Genomic DNA, 21,051 nt, shown 5'->3' on the forward strand with positions numbered 1-21,051 from the left:
TATTCCTTCCCCCCATTATTCCTTCCCCTCCCCCATTATTCCTCCCCCCCATTATTCCTCCCCCCATTATTCCCCCCCCATTATTCCTTCCCCCCCATTATTCCTCCCCCATTATTCCTTCCCCCCATTATTCCTTCCCCCCCATTATTCCTTCCCCCATTATTCCTCCCCCTTATTACTCCCCCATTATTCCTCCCCCTCCCCCATTATTCCTTCCCCCCCATTATTCCTCCCCCATTATTCCTTCCCCCCCATTATTCCTCCCCCCACTATTGCTTCCCCCCCATTATTCCTCCATTATTCCTCCCCCCATTATTCCTCCCCCCCATTATTCCACACTCCGCCCATTATTCCCCCCCATTATTCCTCCCCCCCATTATTCCTCCCCCATTATTCCTCCCCCCATTATTCCTCCCCCCCATTATCCCTCCCCCCATTATTCCTTCCCCCCATTATTCCTTCCCCCCCATTATTCCTTCCCCCATTATTCCTCCCCCTTATTACTCCCCCATTATTCCTCCCCCTCCCCCATTATTCCTTCCCCCCCATTATTCCTCCCCCATTATTCCTTCCCCCCCATTATTCCTCCCCCCACTATTGCTTCCCCCCCATTATTCCTCCCCCATTATTCCTCCCCCCATTATTCCTCCCCCCCATTATTCCACACTCCGCCCATTATTCCCCCCCATTATTCCTCCCCCCCATTATTCCTCCCCCATTATTCCTCCCCCCATTATTCCTCCCCCCATTATTCCTTCCCCCCATTATTCCTTCCCCCCATTATTCCTTCCCCCCCATTATTCCTTCCCCCCATTATTCCTCCCCCATTATTCCTCCCCTCCCCCCATTATTCCTCACCCCCATTATTCCTCCCCCCCATTATTCCTTCCCCCCCCCATTATTCCTCCCCCCATTATTCCTTCCCCCCCATTATTCCTCCCCCCATTATTCCTTCCCCCATTATTCCCACCCATTATTCCTCCACCCCTCCTCCCCCATTATTCCCCCCCATTATTCCTCCCCCCATTATTCCACTCTCCGCCCATTATTCCCCCCATTATTCCTCCCCCCACTATTCCTCCCCCCCACTATTCCTCCCCCCATTATTCCTCCCTTTATTCCTTCCCCCCCATTATTCCTTCCCCCCCATTATTCCTCCCCCCCATTATTCCTCCTCCCCATTATTCCACACTCCGCCCATTATTCCCCCCATTATTCCTCCCCCCCATTATTCCTCCCCCCATTATTCCTCCCCACCATTATTCCTCCCCCCCATTTTCCCTCCCCCCCATTATCCCCCCCATTATTCCTCCCCCCCATTATTCCCCCCCCCATTATTCCTCCCCCCATTATTCCTCCCCCCCATTATTCCTCCCCCCATTATTCCACTCTCCGCCCATTATTCCCCCCCATTATTCCTCCCACTATTCCCCCCCACTATTCCTCCCCCCCACTATTCCTCCCCCCATTATTCCTCCCCCCTTTATTCCTTCCCCCCCATTATTCCTTCCCCCCCATTATTCCTCCCCCCATTATTCCTCCCCCCCATTATTCCACCCCTCCCATTATTCCACACTCCGCCCATTATTCCCCCCCATTATTCCTCCCCCCCCCATTATTCCTCCCCCCCATTATCCCTCCCCCCCATTATCCCTCCCCCCATTATTCCTTCCCCCCATTATTCCTTCCCCCCATTATTCCTCCCCCTCCCCCATTATTCCTCCCCCCCCATTATTCCTCCCCCCCCCATTATTCCTTCCCCCCCATTATTCCTCCCCCCCATTATTCCTTCCCCCCCATTATTCCTTCCCCCCCATTATTCCTTCCCCCCCATTATTCCTTCCCCCATTATTCCTTCCCCCCATTATTCCTCCCCCCTTATTCCTCCCCCATTATTCCTCCCCCTCCCCCATTATTCCTCACCCCCATTATTCCTCCCCCCATTATTCCTTCCCCCCCATTATTCCTCCCCCCATTATTCCTTCCCCCCCATTATTTCTCCCCCCATTATTCCTTCCCCCATTATTCCCCCCCATTATTCCTCCATCCCTCCTCCCCATTATTCCCCCCCATTATTCCACTCTCCGCCCATTATTCCCCCCCATTATTCCTCCCCCCATTATTTCTCCCCCCCACTATTCCTCCCCCCCACTATTCCCCCCCCCCCACTATTCCTCCCCCCCATTATTCCTCCCCCCTTTATTCCTTCCCCCCATTATTCCTTCCCCCCCATTATTCCTCCCCCCCATTATTCCTCCCCCATTATTCCTCTCCCCCATTATTCTACACTCCGCCCATTATTCCTCCCCCCATTATTCCTCCCCCCCATTATCCCTCCCCCCCATTATTCCTCCCCCCCATTATCCCTCCCCCCCATTATTCCTCCCCCCCATTATTCCCCCCCCATTATTCCTCCCCCCCATTATTCCCCCCCCATTATTCCCCCTCCCCATTATTCCTCCCCCCCATTATTCCTCCCCCTCCCCCATCATTCCCCTCCCCCCATATTATTCCTCCCCCCCATTATTCCTCCCCCCCATTATTCCTCCCCCCCATTATTCCTCCACCCATTATTCCTCCCCCATTATTCTTCCCCCCATTATTCCTCCCCTCCCCCCCATTATTCCTCCCCCCCATTATTCCTCCCCTCCCCCCCATTATTCCTCCCCCCATTATTCCTCCCCTCCCATTATTGCTCCCCCCATTATTCCTCCCCCCCATATTATTCCTCCCCCCCCATATTATTCCTCCCCCCCCATTATTCCTCCCCCCCATTATTCCTCCCCCCCATTATTCCCCCCCCATTATTCCTCCCCCCCATTATTCCTCCCCCCCATTATTCCTCCACCCCCCCATTATTCCTCCCCGCCATGCCATTATTCCCCCCCATTATTCCTCCCCCCCATTATTCCTCCCCCCCCATTATTCCTCCTCCCCCATTATTATTCCTCCCCACCCATTATTCCCCCCCTCCCCATTATTCCTCCCCCCGTTATTCCCCCCCCATTATTCCTCCCCCCCATTATTCCTCCCCCCCCATTATTCCTCCCCCCCGTTATTCCCCCCCCCATTATTCCTCCCCCCCCATTATTCCTCCTCCCCCCCACCCATTATTCCTCCCCCCCCATTATTCCTCCTCCCCCCACCCATTATTCCTCTCCCCCACCCCCACCCCCACCACCCATTATTCCTCCCCCCCATTATTCCTCCCCCCCCATTATTCCTCCCCACCCCCATTATTCCTCCCCACCCCCATTAATCCTCCCACCCCCCACCCACCCCTTATTCCTCCCCCCACCCACCCACCCCTTATTCCTCCCCCCCCACCCACCCCTTATTCCTCCCCCCCCACCCACCCCTTATTCCTCCCCCCCCACCCACCCCTTATTCCTCCCCCCCCACCCATTATTCCTCCCCCCCACCCATTATTCCTCCCCCCCCCATTATTCGTCCCCCTCCCCCCCATTATTCGTCCCCCTCCCCCCCCATTATTCGTCCCCCTCCCCCCCCATTATTCGTCCCCCTCCCCCCCCATTATTCGTCCCCCTCCCCCCCCATTATTCGTCCCCCTCCCCCTCCCCCCTCCCCCCCCCATTATTCCTCCCCTCCCCCTCCCCCCTCCCCCCCCCATTATTCCTCCCCTCCCCCACCCCCCCATTATTCCCCTCCCCCATTGCCTTCGTCCCGCGAACAAAACATTCTGATTGGTTGTGGTGGCTCTGTGACGTTGAGGGACTGCAGCCGCGCTGTGATTGGCTGGAGCCGCGCTTTCGGGAAGTGGGGCTGGTTGAAGATGGCGGGCGGGCTATCCGGGAGTGAGCGCTCCACCGTGCCCGGCCCCGGTGGGGAGAGTTGGCACCAAGACAGCGAGCCGGTTGCGGCCCGCTGGGGTTCTCAGCATCCCGGCGCCAGGGAGCTGGCGCAGCTCTACACCCCCGGTAAGCAAGCGATGGGGGGCGGCGGCTGCGGCTGCGGCAGGAAGCGGAGCGACCTCGGCGAGTCCCTCAATCGGCCGCCTGGTGTGGTGGCATTGTCCACCTTGGGGGCCCGTGGTCCCTGGGCAGAAGTCGATGGGAGTGGGGAGGAGGGAGAAGGAAGTATCTGAAGGGCCGGGAAGGGGAGCTGCTGGCTGGGGAATGAGGTCCTGAGTGGGGAGACGATTGGTGCAATGAGTCGCTCCTCAGAGGGAGGGAGGAATGAATCATCCGAAAGAGCTGATAGTTCTCGCACCGGAGGGGAGGGGAGGGGAGGGGAGGGGAGGGAGGGGGTAAAGCTTCTAAATACTGTAGTAACAATGATGGACGGAAACTTCCTGTAAATGGATGGGGGAGATAAAGACTTCTCAAAGTGGAAATAGGAGTGCGAAAAGTTCCCGTGGTGGTGCTGGGGATAGAGCTGGAGAATCCAGATGAGAAGCGATGTTGTGGGTTAAAGGGGCATGGTCCAATATCCCTTTAACTGCGATTCATTTTTGGAGACATTCTGATCGGTCGGACAGCCAGTCTGCAGCTTTGGGTGCTCCTGCTGATTGCCAGCTGAGCAGGATTCTCCGGCAGACGATTAGGGAGCCAAAGGCGAAGGGTTGGCCCACCTCATGAATAGATCTGGCTATCCTGACACCCTGAAGACTGCATGGCTTCACTCTCATTGTCTCCATCTTTAACATTACCTCAAAAAAGGATGCCCAGAACCCAGCAAGTCTGGGGCAAGACCAGAACATGTGGGCATGTTGCTGGGCCTCCTTGGCACTGTTTGCTTATCCTCCACCTCCGGTAAGAACCTGCTCATTCGGATTCTGGTTAAGTGGGCTCTGTGTACCACTTATAGCTGCATTCGGCTTAGCCTTGTGCATGTGGAGGTGGAGTTGACCCTGTACTGTGCTTCACTCCAGAGTCCCCACCCTATTTCATACCCCAAGTCCTCCTCCCACTTCTCTCTCCCCTGTCCAGTTGGGTGTTAGCCCTCCTTATTAGTCGCCGATACATATTCCAACAGTTCCCTTTCCCTAGGATGTCTTAGTCCAGCAGGTCCTCCAGCAGTGTTTGTTGTGGTGCAGTGGATAGGTCCTTATTTCCCTTTGAAGGAAATTTTAATCTCCAAGTACCTTCGTTTGCCGTCCTCGTCTCCACCCCCTACCCCCCCCCTGGCCCGGGTCAGCTGGAACTTTTCTTTTTAAAGAAAATTTTAAAAAAAAATTCCCGCAAAATATCAACAACAAAATACAGAAAGAAAAGAACAAACCCCCCCCACCCCCCCCAATATACATAAATAATAAATTATCAGCCTTCACCAACACAAAGGCAAAAATACACGCCCACTCAAGAAAAACAGGGGACACCCCTGCTTCGTCCTCCAGTGTAGCCGGAAATACTCTGACCTCCTTCTGTTCGTGGCCACACTCGCCACCGGGGCCTCATACAGCAGCCTCAGCCACCTGACGAACACCTCCCCGAACCCGAACCTTTTCAACACCTCCCACAGGTACCCCCACTCCACCCTATCAAAGGCCTTCTCCGCATCCATCACCGCCGCTATCTCCGCCTCCCCTTCCATCGCCGGCATCATTATAACATTCAAGAGCCTCCGTACATTGGTATTCAACTGCCTCCCTTTCACAAACCCCGTCTGATCCTCATGCATGACCTGCGGCACACAGTCCTCTATTCTCAAGGCCAAAATCTTTGCCAGCAACTTTGCGTCTACATTTAAGAGTGAGATCGGCCTGTATGACCCACACGCTTCAGGATCGGGGAAATCAGCGCTCGAGACACCGTCGGGTGCAAAGCCCGCTCTTCCCTTGCCTCATTAAAGGTCCTTACAAACAGCGGGCCCAGCAGGTCGGCATACTTCTTGTAAAATTCAACCGGGTACCCATCCGGCCCCGGTGCCTTCCCTGCCTGCATGTTCCCTATCCCTTTGACCAATTCCTCCAACCCAACCGGCGCCCCAACCCCGCCACCTGCCCCTCCTCCACCCTCGGAAACCTCAGCCGGTCCAGGAAGCGACCCATCCCTCCCTCTTCCAGTGGGGGCCAGACCGGTACAGTTCCTCGTAGAAGACCCCATTGATACCCACCGCACTTCGCACCGTGTTCCCTCCTCCATCCCTAACTCCCCCGATCTCCCGAGCTGCCTCTCGCTTCCGAAGCTGGTGCGCCAGCATATGACTCGCCTTTTCTCCGTATTCATATACCGCCCCCTGCGCCTTCCTCCACTGCGCCTCCGCCTTCCTGGTGGTCAACAAATTGAACTCAGCCTGGAGGCTACGCCGCTCCCTAAGTAATCACTCCTCCGGGGCCTCCGCGTACCTCCTATCCACCCTCACCATCTCCCCCACCAACCTCTCCCTCTCTCTCCTCCCCCCCCTCTCCTTGTGTGCCCTAATGGAGATCAGCTTTCCTCTGAGCACCACCTTCAGCGGCTCCCAGACCACCCCTACTTGCACCTCCCCATTGTCATTAGCCTCCAGGTACCTCTCTATACACTTCCGGACCCGCCTGCTCACCTCCGCGCCCGCCAGCAACCCCACCTCTAGGCTCCACAGCGGGCGCTGGTCCCTCTCCTCCCCCCAACTCGAGGTCCACCCAGTGCGGAGCATGATCAGAAATGGCTATCGCCGAGTACTCCGTATCCGCCACCCTCGGAATCAGCGCCCTGCTCATGACAAAAAAGTCAATCCGGGAGTAGGACTTGTGAACATGGGAGAAGAATGAAAATTCCTTGGTCCCCGGCCTCGCAAACCTCCATGGATCCACCCCTCCCATCTGGTCCATGAACCCCCTTAGCACCTTGGCCGCCGCTGGCCTCCTGCCCGTCCTAGACCTAGAGTGATCCAATGTCGGATCCAGCACCGCGTTGAAATCCCCCCCCCATTATCAGGCCCCCCGTCTCCAGGTCCGGAATCCGGCCCAGCATACGCCGCATGAACCCCGTATTGTCCCAATTCAGGGCATATACATTGACCAACACCACCCGCTCCCCCTGTAGCTTGCCACTTACCATCACATACCTACCGCCATTGTCTGCCACAATGCTCGACGCCTCGAACGACACTCTCTTCCCCACCAAGATCGCCACCCCCCAATTTTTTGCATCCAAACCCGAATGAAACACCTGCCTTACCCACCCCTTTCTCAACCTTATCTGATCCACCACCCTCATGTGCGTCTCCTGAAGCATGGCCACATCCTTCAGGTGTGCGAACACCCGGTCCCACTTGACCGGCCCATTCAGTCCCCTTACATTCGAGGTTATCAGCTGGATCAGGGGGCTACTCCCCCCTCTCCCCTGCAGACGAGCCGTAGCCCTTCCTAGACCTGCCACGTGCCCGCGCCCCCCCCGCCCAGCCCGTCCCCCACAGCGGCAGACCGCCGCCCCGACCTCCTCCTACCAACTTCAGCTGCCCCTTGGCCATTCCAGCAGGAACCCCCCCCCCCCTGCCTGCCCCAGCTAGGTTCCCCCCCCCCCCCTAGCTGCATTGCTCCCCCATTGCACTCCTGTAAGTCAGCTGACTCCTGATCCCGGCCACTCCCGCCGCTCCATCGGCCCCCCCCCCCCCGGGTCCACCAGCGGGATCTCATCCATTCCACTCCCAGCACGGGAGAAAAAAAACCGTGCTTCCCAGCTCCGGCCCTGCCCCTTCAGCCCTAAACGTGGGGGGAAAAAAGCCCGCGCTTTCCACTCGCCCGGCCTCGCCTCCCCTGGCACAGCTCCCTTTCCAGGCCCGGTCCCACTATCCCCAACTCAGGCCTCTCTCCCCACCCCCCCTTCCGCTGCGGGGCCTCATCTCCCCTACCGACCATCAACCCCCCCATGCAGTTTAACTACCCCCCCCCCCCCACGAGCCTGCCCGGCGGACTTAATTAAAACAATGCCCAATCAACCCCCAAAGAACCCCCCCTCGAAACACAACCCAACAATCCCCAACCATCCCTCCACCGCGACCCCTCATCCCCGACCCTTAGTCTGAGTCCAGTTTTTCGGCCTGAACAAAGGCCCACGCCTCCTCCGGGGACTCAAAATAATGGTGTTGATCCTTATAGATGACCCACAGACGCGCCGGCTGCAGCATACCGAACTTCACCCCTTCCTGTGCAGCACTGCCTTCGCCCGGTTGTAACCGGCCCTCTTCCTCGCCACCTCCGCGCTCCAATCCTGGTAGATCCGGACCTCCGCGTTCTCCCACCTGCTGCTCCGCTCCTTCTTGGCCCACCTTAACACACACTCGATCAGCAAACCGGTGGAACCGCATCAGCACTGCCCGCGGAGGCTCGCTGGGCTTGGCCTCGCCAGCACTCTGTGGGCCCCCTCCAGCTCCAAGGGCCCCTGAAAGGCCCCCGCTCCCATCAGCGAATTCAGCATGGTGACCACGTAGGCCCCCACGTCAGATCCCTCCAGCCCCTCCGGGAGACCCAGGATCCGCAGGTTTTTCCGCCTCGACCGGTTCTCCATCTCCTCGAACCTCGCCTGCCATTTCTTTGGAGTGCCTCGTGCGCCTCCACCTTCACCGCCAGGCCCGGGATCTCGTCCTCGTTCTCCGAGACCTTCTGCTGGACCTCCCGGATTGCCGCCCCTTGGGCCGTCTGGGTCTCCAGCAGCTTATCGATTGAAGCCTTTATTGGCTCCTGCAGCTCTGCTTTCAGTTCCTTAAAGCAGCACTAGAGAAGCTCCTGCTGCTCTTGTGCCCACTGCCTCCACGCTGCCTGGTCTCCGCCTGCCGCCATCTTGGTCCTCCTCCCTCGCACCTTTCTTTGCTGCAATGCCACTTTTAAAATCGCCCCACTCCTGGTCCAATCCATACACTATCGGGGGAATGTTGCTGTCCCCTTCCCACACCGGGAAACATCGAACAAGCGCAGTTGCGGGCCCTGAAAAGAGCCCAAAAGTCCATTTTTAGCGGGAGCTGCCTAACGTGTGACTTAGCTCCGCATAGCCGCAACCGGAAGTTCAGCTGGAACTTTTCTGTTAGTTCCTCGAGCGTTGTCAGTCTGTTGTCAGTGTAGAAGTCCCGAACTGTCAGTGTATCCCCCCCACTGCCCAACCACTTCTCTCCTGTCCTGTCTTCCCCTTTTGAAGGTGCTGTCCACTGTCACTGGCGTGAACCGAGGTTGTTGCAGATGGGAGCCATGTTGGACGTTTCATTTAGCCCTAAGTTATGTCACAGCTGGTTCCAAGATGCCAGTGCTGCTACCACCACTGGGCTTGTTGAATGTTTATTCAGTGGGGATGGGAGTGCCGCTGTGGCTAGGGCCCAGAGGGAGGTCCCTCTGCAGGAGCCCTCCTCCATAAGCACACACCCAGCTTTTGACTCCTTAATCCACCTCTTTACTCATTCTACGGTTGCTGCCCAATGTTAATATTGCATGTAGTGTCAATGTTGGGGATTTCTCCATGGTTTGCTTTATGAACTCCATGTCGTCACAGTTGGGAGCATATATGTTCGCCAGCACTACTGGTGCCCCGTCCAGGACACTGCTGGCCATGACGTACCATCCCCGGGGGTCTGTAACAGTCCTTGTTGCCATGAATGTCGTCCTTTTATTTAACAGTATAGCTACCTCCCTGGCCCTTGTCCCATAGCAGGAATGGTAGGTCTGTCCCACCCATCCCTTTCTTACCAGCAGTCTGTCCTTCTCCCTCAGATGAGCCTATGTCGGCTTTCACAACTTTCCAGGTGAGTGACGACTCTGGATCTTTTCACTGCTGTTAAGTCCTCTGACATTCCAGGTGACTATCTTGATTTGGGGGGGGGGGGGGGGGGGGGGCTTGCTCCGCCCCTCCCTCCCGGTCTTGTGGGATCAGCCATACTTACCTGGTGGATGTGCCCCTGGACTCCAGGGTTTCCCTTTGTTAGGGTGCCGTACAAGATGGCTGTGGGCACTTCTCCCCATGAGGTCGGGTCTCCGCTCTCCGTTTCTCTTTGTCCAGCGGGCACCCAACATGGTCGCCAACTGTGTGTATGCCATGTGGGTGACCCCTTGCACTCTGGGGTTTCCCTTTGTTCAAGGACCCTCCAAAGTGGTTGCTTGCAGCGCCATTTTGTTCCAAGTCACCACGCGTAGCCTGGTGTAGCCAGCCTGACGTACTCTCCCTCCTTTCTTACTTGTATTTCTCTTGTGATGTTCTGTTTCCACCCTCCCTTCTCCCTATGGACTTCCAGAAGGCATTTGGTTGTCCACTTTGGACTTAAAGGATACAAAATGGTACTTTATAAATGGTGAAAAGTCAGAAAAAATTGGAGTTCCAGAGACACGGCGGGGGGCGGGCGGGGGCGGGAGGGTGGGCGGGGGGGGGGGGGGGATCATGGTGGGGGGGAGGGTTGAGTGGTTGAAGACAAGTTAAAATGTCATGAACAGTTAGGCAATAATCAAAGGGTTAATGTAGCGCTGGCCTTCGTATTTAAAGGTATAGGTTACAATAGGTAGAAGTAATACTTCAGCTATACAGAGCCCTGGCTGGACCACACCTGGAGTATTATATCTTGAGAAAGATATATTGACCTTGGGAAGGAATGCAGTGTTGATTTAGTATATTGAAACCTGGGCTCCAAGAGTTTAGCTGCACCGAGATTATGCAAACTAGGGTTGTCTTCCCTGGAATTTAGATGATTAGGGGGTGATTTGATCTAAGTTTTCAAGATATCAAGGGGAAAAAAAGAGAGATCTGGAGAAATGGAGATCTGGAGAAACTATCTCTGTGGACTGCACTAGAGGACATAGCATTAGAGGATATAGTTCAATTAGCTGTCTTTTCAGGAGTGAAATTAGTAAACGCAAGGTGAGAGTGTTTGCAGCTCTCTTAGGCAAGTAGCTGCAATGATGTTAGATCAATTTTTAAATTTAAACTGAGATTTATTCATTTTCTATTGACCAATGGCGATAGGACATAGGAGTTGGGCATGGAGTTAGGTCGCAGATTTACTAAAATGTCATTGAATGACATAGCAGACCTGACGGGTTAAGTGAGCTGTTCCTGTGTTCATGATTGCTGTGTGAAGGTCTTGGTGATATCCCTAAGTGGGATGTGTTCACAAGCGAAGAGCGTTGGCCTCCTTGCAGTACTTGAGCTACTCAACACCATGGAACTGGAAAGCAGCATACAGTCCATTCTTCAGAAGTGGAGGCAAATCATCTAGATCTGAGTGTACTTCTTAAATTGATAAATATGGCCTTTGGTTTGTGGTGATAGAGTAGGTCAAATTTCAGTTTTATTATGTGGGACCTTGCATTTCTTATTGTCGTGAGTATCTATTTGTTTATGTGTGCAATCAGTTAATTTGTGGTAACTAAGTTAAATTTTACTTCTAATATGCAGAGTCATGGGATCTTACTACTGTTTGGCAATTGCATCCAAGTCATTAACTAAATATCTGGGGCATTGCTTGAGCCAACTGTTAGTCAGGCTGCACATTTAGGGAAATTCCCCCAATTTCTGCTTGTGCGTTGTGATAATGAAATGATGATTATAGTTGTAAAACTCATGAAATGTGAGATTAGATTTCTGTAATGATTAAACTAAATTACCTACCTATGATTCAAGTAAAAGTGAACTGTAAAATCTGCAATTGACCTGTCAGAACTTATTTTCTCTTGTCTGTGCCATTATTGAATTTATTTTAGCACAAACCTGTGTTTAGATAGTGCCTTTCATGGCCTCGCTTTATAGCCAGTGAAGTATTTTTCTGAAGTGGAAAAATATTTTAGTTTAAGAAATGCTGCAATCAATTTGTGCACATAAAATCCCACACAGCAATGAGATAAAAATTGAAGCTGTTTAATTTGTGATGTACCTTTTGTTACATCCATGTGGGGAGGGGTGAGATCACTCCCCTATTCTTTTTCTAAATAAATTTAGAGTACCCAATTCATTTTTTCCAATTAAGGGGCAATTTAGTGTGGCCAATTAACCTATCTCGCACATCTTTGGGTTGTGGGGGCGAAACCTATGCAAACACTGGGAGAATGTGCAAACTCCACACAGACAGTGACCCAGAGCCAGCATCGAACCTGGGACCTCGGCGCCGTGAGGCAGAAGTACTAACCACTGCACCACCGTGCTGCCCTCACTCCCCTATTCTACCACTCCAGGTCTGTTGTTTCTTTTTGTGAATTTAGAGAGGTGCTCCATGATTTATGCTTTCAGATTGCAAACAATTACACTCAGAATTTCAGGTTAAACAAAGAACACGATAAGGTTTATTGAAACTATTTCATGGTATGTGGGCGTCGCTGGCTGAGTCAATGTTATTGCCCTTCCCTGAGGGCATTTTAAGACTCAACCACATTACCGTGGTTGTAGACCAAGTAAGGATGGAGGTTTTCCTTCCCTAAAGGACATTAGTGAGCCAGATGGGTCGACAATGGTCATCATTAGACTATTAATTTCAGATTTTAGTAGATTCAAATTTCACTGACTGCCGCGGTGAGGTTCAAACTCTGGTCCCCAGATCATTACCCTGGGTCTTCGGGTTATTAGTTAAGCGACAATATCACTATACGACAGCCTCCCCCGATGGCAGAACAAGAAGATACATTTGAGTTTACAGTTTGTGAAGAAGATAAAACAGAGAAGTATAGTTATCTGTTCTTCGTCTAATCTCAATGTGGTGATTCCACATTGGGGCTGTTTTGTTCGGCTGCCTTCCTGGATGTAGTTGTATGGAGACGATTTCTATTTTATTCCTAAAATATGGAGATGCTGGCACTGGACCGGAGTGGACACAATAAGAAGTCTCACAACACCAGGTTTAAAGACCAACAGGTTTATTTGAAATCACAACCATTCTTCACATTCCAATCTGTAATTATCTTGAAATTGTGTCTCTGCTTATAAATGCTGTGTTTGTGAACCTGCCTCCACTTCACCTGATGAAGGAGCAGTGCTCCGAAAGCTTGTGATTTCAAATAAACCTGTTGGACTTATTCTCAAGAGATCTTGGTTTGGAGTTGATTTCTCTTCTCGGGTTGGTTACTTTAGGGCAGCACGGTAGCGTTGTGGATAGCACAAGTGCTTCACAGCACCAGGGTCCCAGGTTCGATTCCGGCTTGGGTCACTGTGCAGAGTCTGCACCTGAATGAAAATCGCTTGTTGTCACAAGTAGGCTTCAAATGAAGTTACTGTGAAAAGCCCCTAGTCGCCACATTCCGGCGCCTGTTCGGGGAGGCTGATACAGGAATTGAACCGTGCTGCTGGCTTGCCTTGGTCTGCTTTCAAAGCCAGCGATTTAGCCCTGTGCTTAGCAGCCCCTCCTCCCCGTGTGTGCGTGGGTTTCCTCCTGGTGCTCCGGTTTCCTCCCACAGTCCAAAGATGTGCAGGTTAGGTGGATTGGCCATGATAAATTGCCCTTGGTGTCCAAAATTGCCCTTAGTGTTGGGTGGGGTTACTGGGTTATGGGGATAGGGTGGGGGTGTTGAACCTGGGTAGGGTGCTCTTTCCAAGAGCCGGTGCAGACTCGATGGGCCGAATGGCCTCCTTCTCCACTGTAAATTCTATGATTTTGCAAATCCAGGGACTCCAATTCTGGAAGAGGGAGCGAGAGCAAATAGTGTTTTACAGCCTGTTTCAGTGCAGCACTCCTGTCTTTCCTGCTTGGTAAAACAATCTCTTAAAGTACTCTGCTGGCCATACATTCAAGATAAATTGTGTTAGTCCATGTCTGATGCATTCGTCGTTTAAGATGATTTTGACGTCTCGCTCAAATGCATTGGACAAGTTTCAGGATAATGTAAAGCCAACAGATGAGAACTTTCATGCTCCCCAGATGCCCCCCTCACCTGTTGGAATGCAAACTATACATTACAGACGTCTGGCAGTCAGCATTGTCTCTAGGAGGGTTTCCTTTTTTTTTTAAACCATTCAGCCAGAAAAATAAAACTTAACTTTTTTAAAAAGGCCCTCCTTGGACAATATGAGGACCAGAACAGGGTTCAGGACTCTGATATAGCTATATAAGTTTTTTAATGAACATTTTATTGAGGTATTTTTTTTGGCATTGTAACAGCAACAATATAAACAATGTACATGAAAATATAAACACAGTGCAAATACCCCCCCCCCCCCCAAACAGATCCCACCATTAATTAACCCCCTAATCTACGCTAACCTAACCCACCCCCGGGCTGACGATTAATTCTCCGCGAAGAAGTCGATGAATGGTTGCCACCTCCGGGCGAACCCTAGCAGTGACCCTCTCAAGGTGAACTTAATTTTCTCTAAACCGAGAAAGCTAGCCATGTATGATAGCCAGGTCTCCGACTTCGGGGGGGTTTGAGTCCCTCCATGCTAGTAATATCCGCCTCCGGGCTACCAGGGAAGCAAAGGCCAGAACGTCTACCTCTTGGTACTATATAAGTTTAACATAACTTCTTTTCTGAATGTTAATACTTAAGAAATCTACTTCAGTGCATTTTCAATGGCATTGCGATTAACAAATCTGTTCCCCCCTCTCACACCTCTTGTTCCTGCTCTATTTAAATTTTTATTTTCCAAGGATCTGGCTCGTTGGTCTAGGGGTAAGATTCTCGCTTCGGGGTTTGGGCTGCAGGAAAATATGGGAGGTCCCGGGTTCAAATCCCGGACGAGCCCTTTGGGGCAGCACGGTAGCCTTGTGGATAGCACAATTGCTTCACAGCTCCTGGGTCCCAGGTTCGATTCTGGCTTGGGTCACTGTCTGTGCGGAGTCTGCACATCCTCCCCGTGTGTGCGTGGGTTTCCTCCGGGTGCTCCGGTTTCCTCCCACAGTCCAAAGATGTGCAGGTTAGGTGGATTGGCCATGATAAATTGCCCTTAGTGTCCAAAATTGCCCTTAGTGTTGGGTGGGGTTACTGGGATATGGGGATAGGGTGGCGGTGTTGACCTTGGGTAGGGTGCTCTTTCCAAGAGCTGGTGCAGACTCGATGGGCCGGATGGCCTCCTTCTGCACTGTAAATTCTATGATCTCCTTATTGCTCCTACCAAGATGCACCACTTTTCAATCCTCTATATTGAAATTAATTTATCATTTTCACACCTTTTCAGCAACTTTATTAGCCATGTATTCCCTTGGTATTAATTGAGTTTGGTGAGGTCCATATTTTGATATTTCGACATTTTTAAGGTTGTAAAAATGTCTGTTTTAAATAAGTTGTGGCTGGTTACAAAATTGTGATGAACTGTAATGGGTATTGTCATCATTTGCTATTGTGGTTTTCATAGGTGGCCAGTCATGCATATAACCCCTTGCAGTAAAAACAGACAAAGAAACGTTTATACAGACTGTGAGCTTTTCATACAGGGAATATTTCTTGATGTAGGAATGTGTCACAATGTGTAGCCACAGTAGTGGTGCTAGTGGCTTATGCTGGATTGCACTGTGTACTCTTAGGTTTCTTCTCAGCTTTCCTGGAATTCACTAGAGCTCAGTCAGATGTAACTGTCGGAGTTTGAGTAAACGGAACTACATGGTATGACTGGTCTGCACCATCAAAACTGATGCACTTGGTTAGATAATCCTGATCAGCTAGCATTCTGAGCATGTGCTTGATTAAAGTGCAATGTTTAGATGGATTGCATGAGCCAGGGTGCCACCATATTTGTTTGAGTCTTCTACTATTCATAAAATTAAATGGGAAATTGAGCCTAAGCCAGAGGAGATGGACAAGGAAATTGCCTAAACGAGTTAAGCTTGAAAAGGACACCAGTGAAGTTAATCAATCTAGATTCCAGCTACATTTGGATAGATAATCCTTTCAAGGTTTCACACCATATCGCAAAAATAACACTTTCTTTGGTATCACTAGTTTTCATTTACATTTGTGGTCCATGTGTAAACGGTTGAGATATATTCCTTCCAGCCCCTGCCTAAGGAGTTGTGACAATGTGCCCCATGTCACTTACCTGAAAGATTGGCTGAACAGTGCTTTGGGTATTTCAGTCAGGGAAGGTACCTCGTTTAATACTGTAGTATTTCAAAATATGGAACAAATAACACTTGTGCTGAGAAAATAAAAGGTAAATTTCAGATGTCGGATAAAGGAATTTTCAATAAATTTGTATATTTGCTCAGATAAAAATCTAAATAACTTACTGTTTTCTTTTTCTCCCACAGTGAAACGATTTCAGGAATGGGTCTGTGTTATTTTAAACATTGCTCTAATGAACTGCAATTTCTATCATCTGGTCATAAATTTCAGCTGGGACCACATCCATTTGATCCTTATTGGAATTAGTAAGTATAAGTTTCGCAAGTAAATGTTTGATGTGCTGTGCAATGGAATTTTATAGCCCAAAAATGTCCCCTGTTTGATCTCTAATTGAGCTTTGGATCTGTCACAATAATCACCTACTTCCAACTCCATAATATCACTGCCTCTTCCCGCAACAGACATTATGATTGAAGATATTAATAGGAATTGCTTTTACATTTTCATAATCTTATCATTCTTTAGCATAGCATTAAATTACAGTTTGTTACTATTGTAATGTGCAATTGACTCTTGGAGTTAATTGGATACAGCCTTGGATACAGCCTTGGATCCATAAAAAGACAGCAATTCAAGCATCTATGCATTTATCTTGCAAGCTATCTATGCACCTTGTGCTTCATTTACATACAGCTGGCTCTGGCTGCCTCCAGCGGTAGAACTATAATACAGGAGAAACTATGCAAGTACCTTGGCAGGTAGTTTTGTTTTTTATACCTGGTGTCACTAAAGCTAAACAGCTGTCAGTGTGCAAATTCCATCCTAGTAATAGATCGGCTAACATTTCAGGCATGTGCTTTGATCACAGCACAATGTTCAGATGGATTGCATGTTATCTGAGCCTGGATGCCACATGCCACAATCTTTGTTTTGGAGTGCCCATCTAGTATTATTTTTAAAATTAAAACCTGAGGAAATGGACAAGGTAGGTGCCTGACTGTCAGGTTAAAAAGTTAGGCTTTTAAAGGATAGTTGCAAAGTCTCAAGCCCCCAGATTAAGGCAGCAAATGGTGCATCAGAAGGAATAATGCAAATAAATGCAAGACTGAGGTCGCGATTTCACTTTGGAGAGAGGGGTTGAGAGTTCAAGAACACGAGTGGATTAACCAATAATTGTTATAAAAATGCCCACGGTCTTTGACCCTTGACTGTCCAATATTTAGTCACCAGTTTAAACACAATTACTGCTTATTGATAATAACTATAATACATGCAGTAAATACAACTGGTTAACTATAATTTAACTCCTGACTCCCATTTTAACTGTCCCCACTCTATAACCACACACATCAGACAGACAAATATGGGGAGGGGGTAAAAAATAATAAGGATGAAAATCAAGATGTAAAAGTCTTTGCTTCAGGTTGTGGGGTTTTTTCTGTAGCAGCTTTGCTTCAATCCTGGCCTTCAGTTCAAGGCTTGTACTGTGAATTCATTTAGCTATCTGTGCCTTCAAAAATAAACACACAGTCTCTCTGGAGAAAAAGTAGATCCTTGACTTTGTCTACAGCCCATGATGACTTTCCTGTAGACTGATTCGGTCAAGTTTTTTGTAGTGCCTTACTCGGCTTTTCCTGGAGAGGCTCCTCATTTCTCATCAACTGTGTTTTCAGTTTGCGGTTTGTCTTCAGGCCTCTGTAGCTCCAAGAGAGAGTTGATCGGTTCTGGACTTTAATGGTTCTTCTGGACATAGAGTCATCCAGGCTCTCTGCCAGTTCAGAAACACAGCCTTTCTGGAGAAAACCGGAGAGAAGGGGATGACCAGGAGTAAACTTAACTCAAACCTGGGCATGGGATCAGAGCCAATTGCCACCTACTACTGGGCAGAGCACAGCCCTTTGGGCCAATTCATTGGCCACTGGCCAAACCAATCAAACCGAGTCCCACCCATCTCCCTGTCACTGATGCTGGCCAGTCTATAACTCCTAGTTTAAACCAGCACAGCCTTCCAGATACAGGTTTCTTGCCTAAAAGTGGATGTCCATGGATCACAAATATAACGGCAAAAATAAAAGAAAGGGGCAATGAGGGAATAAACAGGGAGGACCCTCACAATCCCCTCATGTCTTGGAGGCATAAATGAGAGGGTGTGAGTTTAACATTTCAGGTGCTGGTGGACTGGGTGCTCATGATTTTTTAAATTAATTCACGGATGTGGGAATCGCTTTCTTGGCCAACATTTATTGCCCATCCCTAATTACCCTTGAGAAGGTGCTGGTGAGCTGCCTGCTTGAACTGTTGCAGACCCTGCGGTGTAGGTACATGCACTGCATTGTGAGGAAGGAAGTTCCAGAATTTGGATCAGAATAGCGATTATATTTCCAAGTCAGGATGGTGAGTGACTTGGAGGAGAACTTCCAGGGTGGTGATGTTCCCATGTGTCTGCTGCCCATGTCCTTCTAGATGGTCATGGGTTTGGAAGGTGCTGTCTAAGGAGCCTTAGTGAGCTGCTGCAGTGCATCTTATAGATGCCACTGGGTATCGGTGGTGGAGGGAGTGAATGTTGGTGGAAGGGGTGCCAATCAAGTGCTTTATGTTGGATGGTGTCAAGCTTCTTGCGTTGTTGGAGCTGCACTCATCCAAGCAAGTGGAGGGTATTCCATCACACTCCTGACTTGTGCCTTGCAGATAGTGGGCAGGCTTTGGGGAGTCAGGAGGTGAGTTACTTACTGCAGAATTCCTAGCTTCTCCTGCTCTTGTAGCCACAGCATTTATATGACTAGTCCAGTTCAGTTTCTGGTCAATGGCAACCCTCAGGATGTTGATAATGGGTGATTCTGCAATGCTAATGTCATTGAATTTCAAGGGCAATGGCTGTTTTATTGGAGATGGTCATTGCCTGGCACCTTTGTGGGACAAATATTTCTGGTCAGTCAAAGACTGGACATTGTTGAGGTCTTGCTACATTAGGACATGGATTGCTTCAGTATCTGTGGAGTGGCAAATGGTACTGAACATTGTGAATTTGTCTCAAAACATCCCCAATCCTGACCCTATTATGGATGGATAGTCTTTGATGAAGCAGCTGAAAATAGTTGGGTGAGGTGAGGAGCTCCTGCAGAGCTTCTGCAGTGATCTCCTAGAACTGAGATGATTGACCTCCAACAACCACAACCATCTTCCTTTGTGCCAGCTATGACTCCAACCAGTGAAGAGTTTCCCCCCGATTCCCATTGTTTTGATCGGGCTCCTTGATGCCAGACTCCATCAAACGCTGCCTTGATGTCAAGGCCAGTCACACTCACTTCCACTCTTTTGTCCATGTTTGAGCCAAGGCTGTTTCGAGCTCAGGAGCTGAGTGACCCCGATGGATCTCAAATGAGCAGGTTATTGCTGAGCAAGTGCTGCTTGATGGCACTGTTGATGACGCCATCCATTACTTAATTTGTTCTTTTTTGCTTTGTACAGGACATACTTGGGCAATTTTCCACATTGCTGGCTAGATGTTGTAACTAGAACAGCTTGGTTTGGGGATAGCAAGTTCTGGAGCAGGTCTTCTGGAATATTGGTCCGATCCATAACCTTTGCACGATCCAGTGCCTTCAGTCGTTTCTGCATGTAGACTGATTCAAATTGGCTCAAGGCTGGCATATGTGATGTTGGGAACTTCTGGGGAGGCAGAGATGGATCACTGATGGATCTCTGTGTCTATTCGGAACTCTGGATATCCGTTGCCCCTTCTCCGTTCCCAAATAACAGAGGTCAAGTCTGTGCTTTTTGGCAAAGTCCACTGCAACTTCATTCGTCAGCTGTGGTGCCCACTGGTAACTTTGTTTTCAATGCAACATTTCGAGAGTTCCGACTAGTCCTTTAGCAAGCTTTGTCAGATTAATTGTCTTTAGCGAATACAGTGGTTGAGCTTTAAAATACAGATCATGGTAATTCTTCAAATCATAATACACAGAATAACATAAGTAAGTGATTTAAACAAAAGAAAGATGGTGAAAACAAAGGCAAGCAGCAAAGACATAGGTTTCAGAAAGAGAGAGAGTGATTCCAGAATGAATTTTTTCCATCCTGGTGAGTTATTCTTGAGGGGATTATTATCTTATGGTCTCACCACCTTTTCACCTCTGATTGGCTTTGACTAATTTATAATTCACTCAATTCGGCCAAACTATCTGCCTATCAATTTTAAGAAATATATGCATTTAAATATATTGGTACAAATTTTCCCATATCATCGCTTGCCAATTTTCATTCAGAAAGTATCTCGAGACTGGCTGTTTCCATAGAGAGGGAACTACCAGTTCTTACTGTATAACAATGGGGCCTTTTAGCTAGTTGACGTCACTGTTCTTACAGTCTCAAGCAACTTTCAAAATATTCCCAGCTATTAAGCTTCCCTTACTCTTATGGTTAAGATGATTATAGTTAATTATTCTTAATGAGTTCTCATTTAAACCTCTTATATCTGACTAGAAAATTAAATTTCTATCAATCGCCCACCCGGCACTTCAGGCTGAAGATTATTGTGAATCTTGTTGAGCTCTTCCATCATTGGGGAGGGGGATATTTGTGATGCTTTTCCTCCAGTGAGTTGTTTACTTGACATCATTCACAGCTGAATGTGACAGAAATGTAGAGAATGGAGTTGATCTATTGGTTGTGGAATCACATTGTTCTGTCTCACTTATGCTGTTTGACATGATGTAATCATGTGTTGTAGTTTCACCAGGTTGACACTTCTATTTAGATATGCCTGGTGTTGCCCTCTTGCAGGTGAACCAGGGTTGACCCCTGGTTTTGTAGGAATGATAGAGTGGGCCATGAGGTTATGAATTGTGGTTAAGTACAATTCTGTCATTGCTGATGGCAACCATGAGGCACTGTGAACCCAGTATTTCATGGCTGGGTCTGTTTGAAATCTATCATATTTAGCATGGTGGTTGTGCCACACAACACAATGGAGGGTATCCTCAATGTGAAGATGGTATTTCTTCTCCACAAGGACTCCGTGGTGGTCAGTCCGACTGATGCTGTCATGGCCAGATGCCTCTGCGGTTGGCAAGTTGGTGCGTGTGTGGTCTAGTATGTTTTTCCATCTTGTTGGCTCCCTCACCACTTGATGCAGATCCAGTCTAGCAGCTATG

General features: G+C 49.6%; 1 protein-coding gene across 1 annotated transcript in view; it reads left to right on the top strand.

The window, feature by feature from the left end:
• The first annotated feature begins 3,759 nt into the window (after positions 1-3,759).
• Positions 3,760-21,051, top strand: part of LOC140428361 (plasmanylethanolamine desaturase 1-like) — a 33,482-nt gene continuing 16,190 nt past the window's right edge. The window contains exons 1-2 of the mRNA XM_072514742.1: positions 3,760-3,938; positions 16,084-16,203. Of these exons, the coding sequence (XP_072370843.1) occupies positions 3,794-3,938; positions 16,084-16,203 (265 nt within the window). The 5' untranslated portion in view covers positions 3,760-3,793. The remainder of the gene's footprint in view (positions 3,939-16,083; positions 16,204-21,051) is intronic.

This window comes from Scyliorhinus torazame, chromosome 8 (assembly GCF_047496885.1).
Source record: "Scyliorhinus torazame isolate Kashiwa2021f chromosome 8, sScyTor2.1, whole genome shotgun sequence".
NCBI classification, from domain to species: Eukaryota; Metazoa; Chordata; class Chondrichthyes; order Carcharhiniformes; family Scyliorhinidae; genus Scyliorhinus; species Scyliorhinus torazame.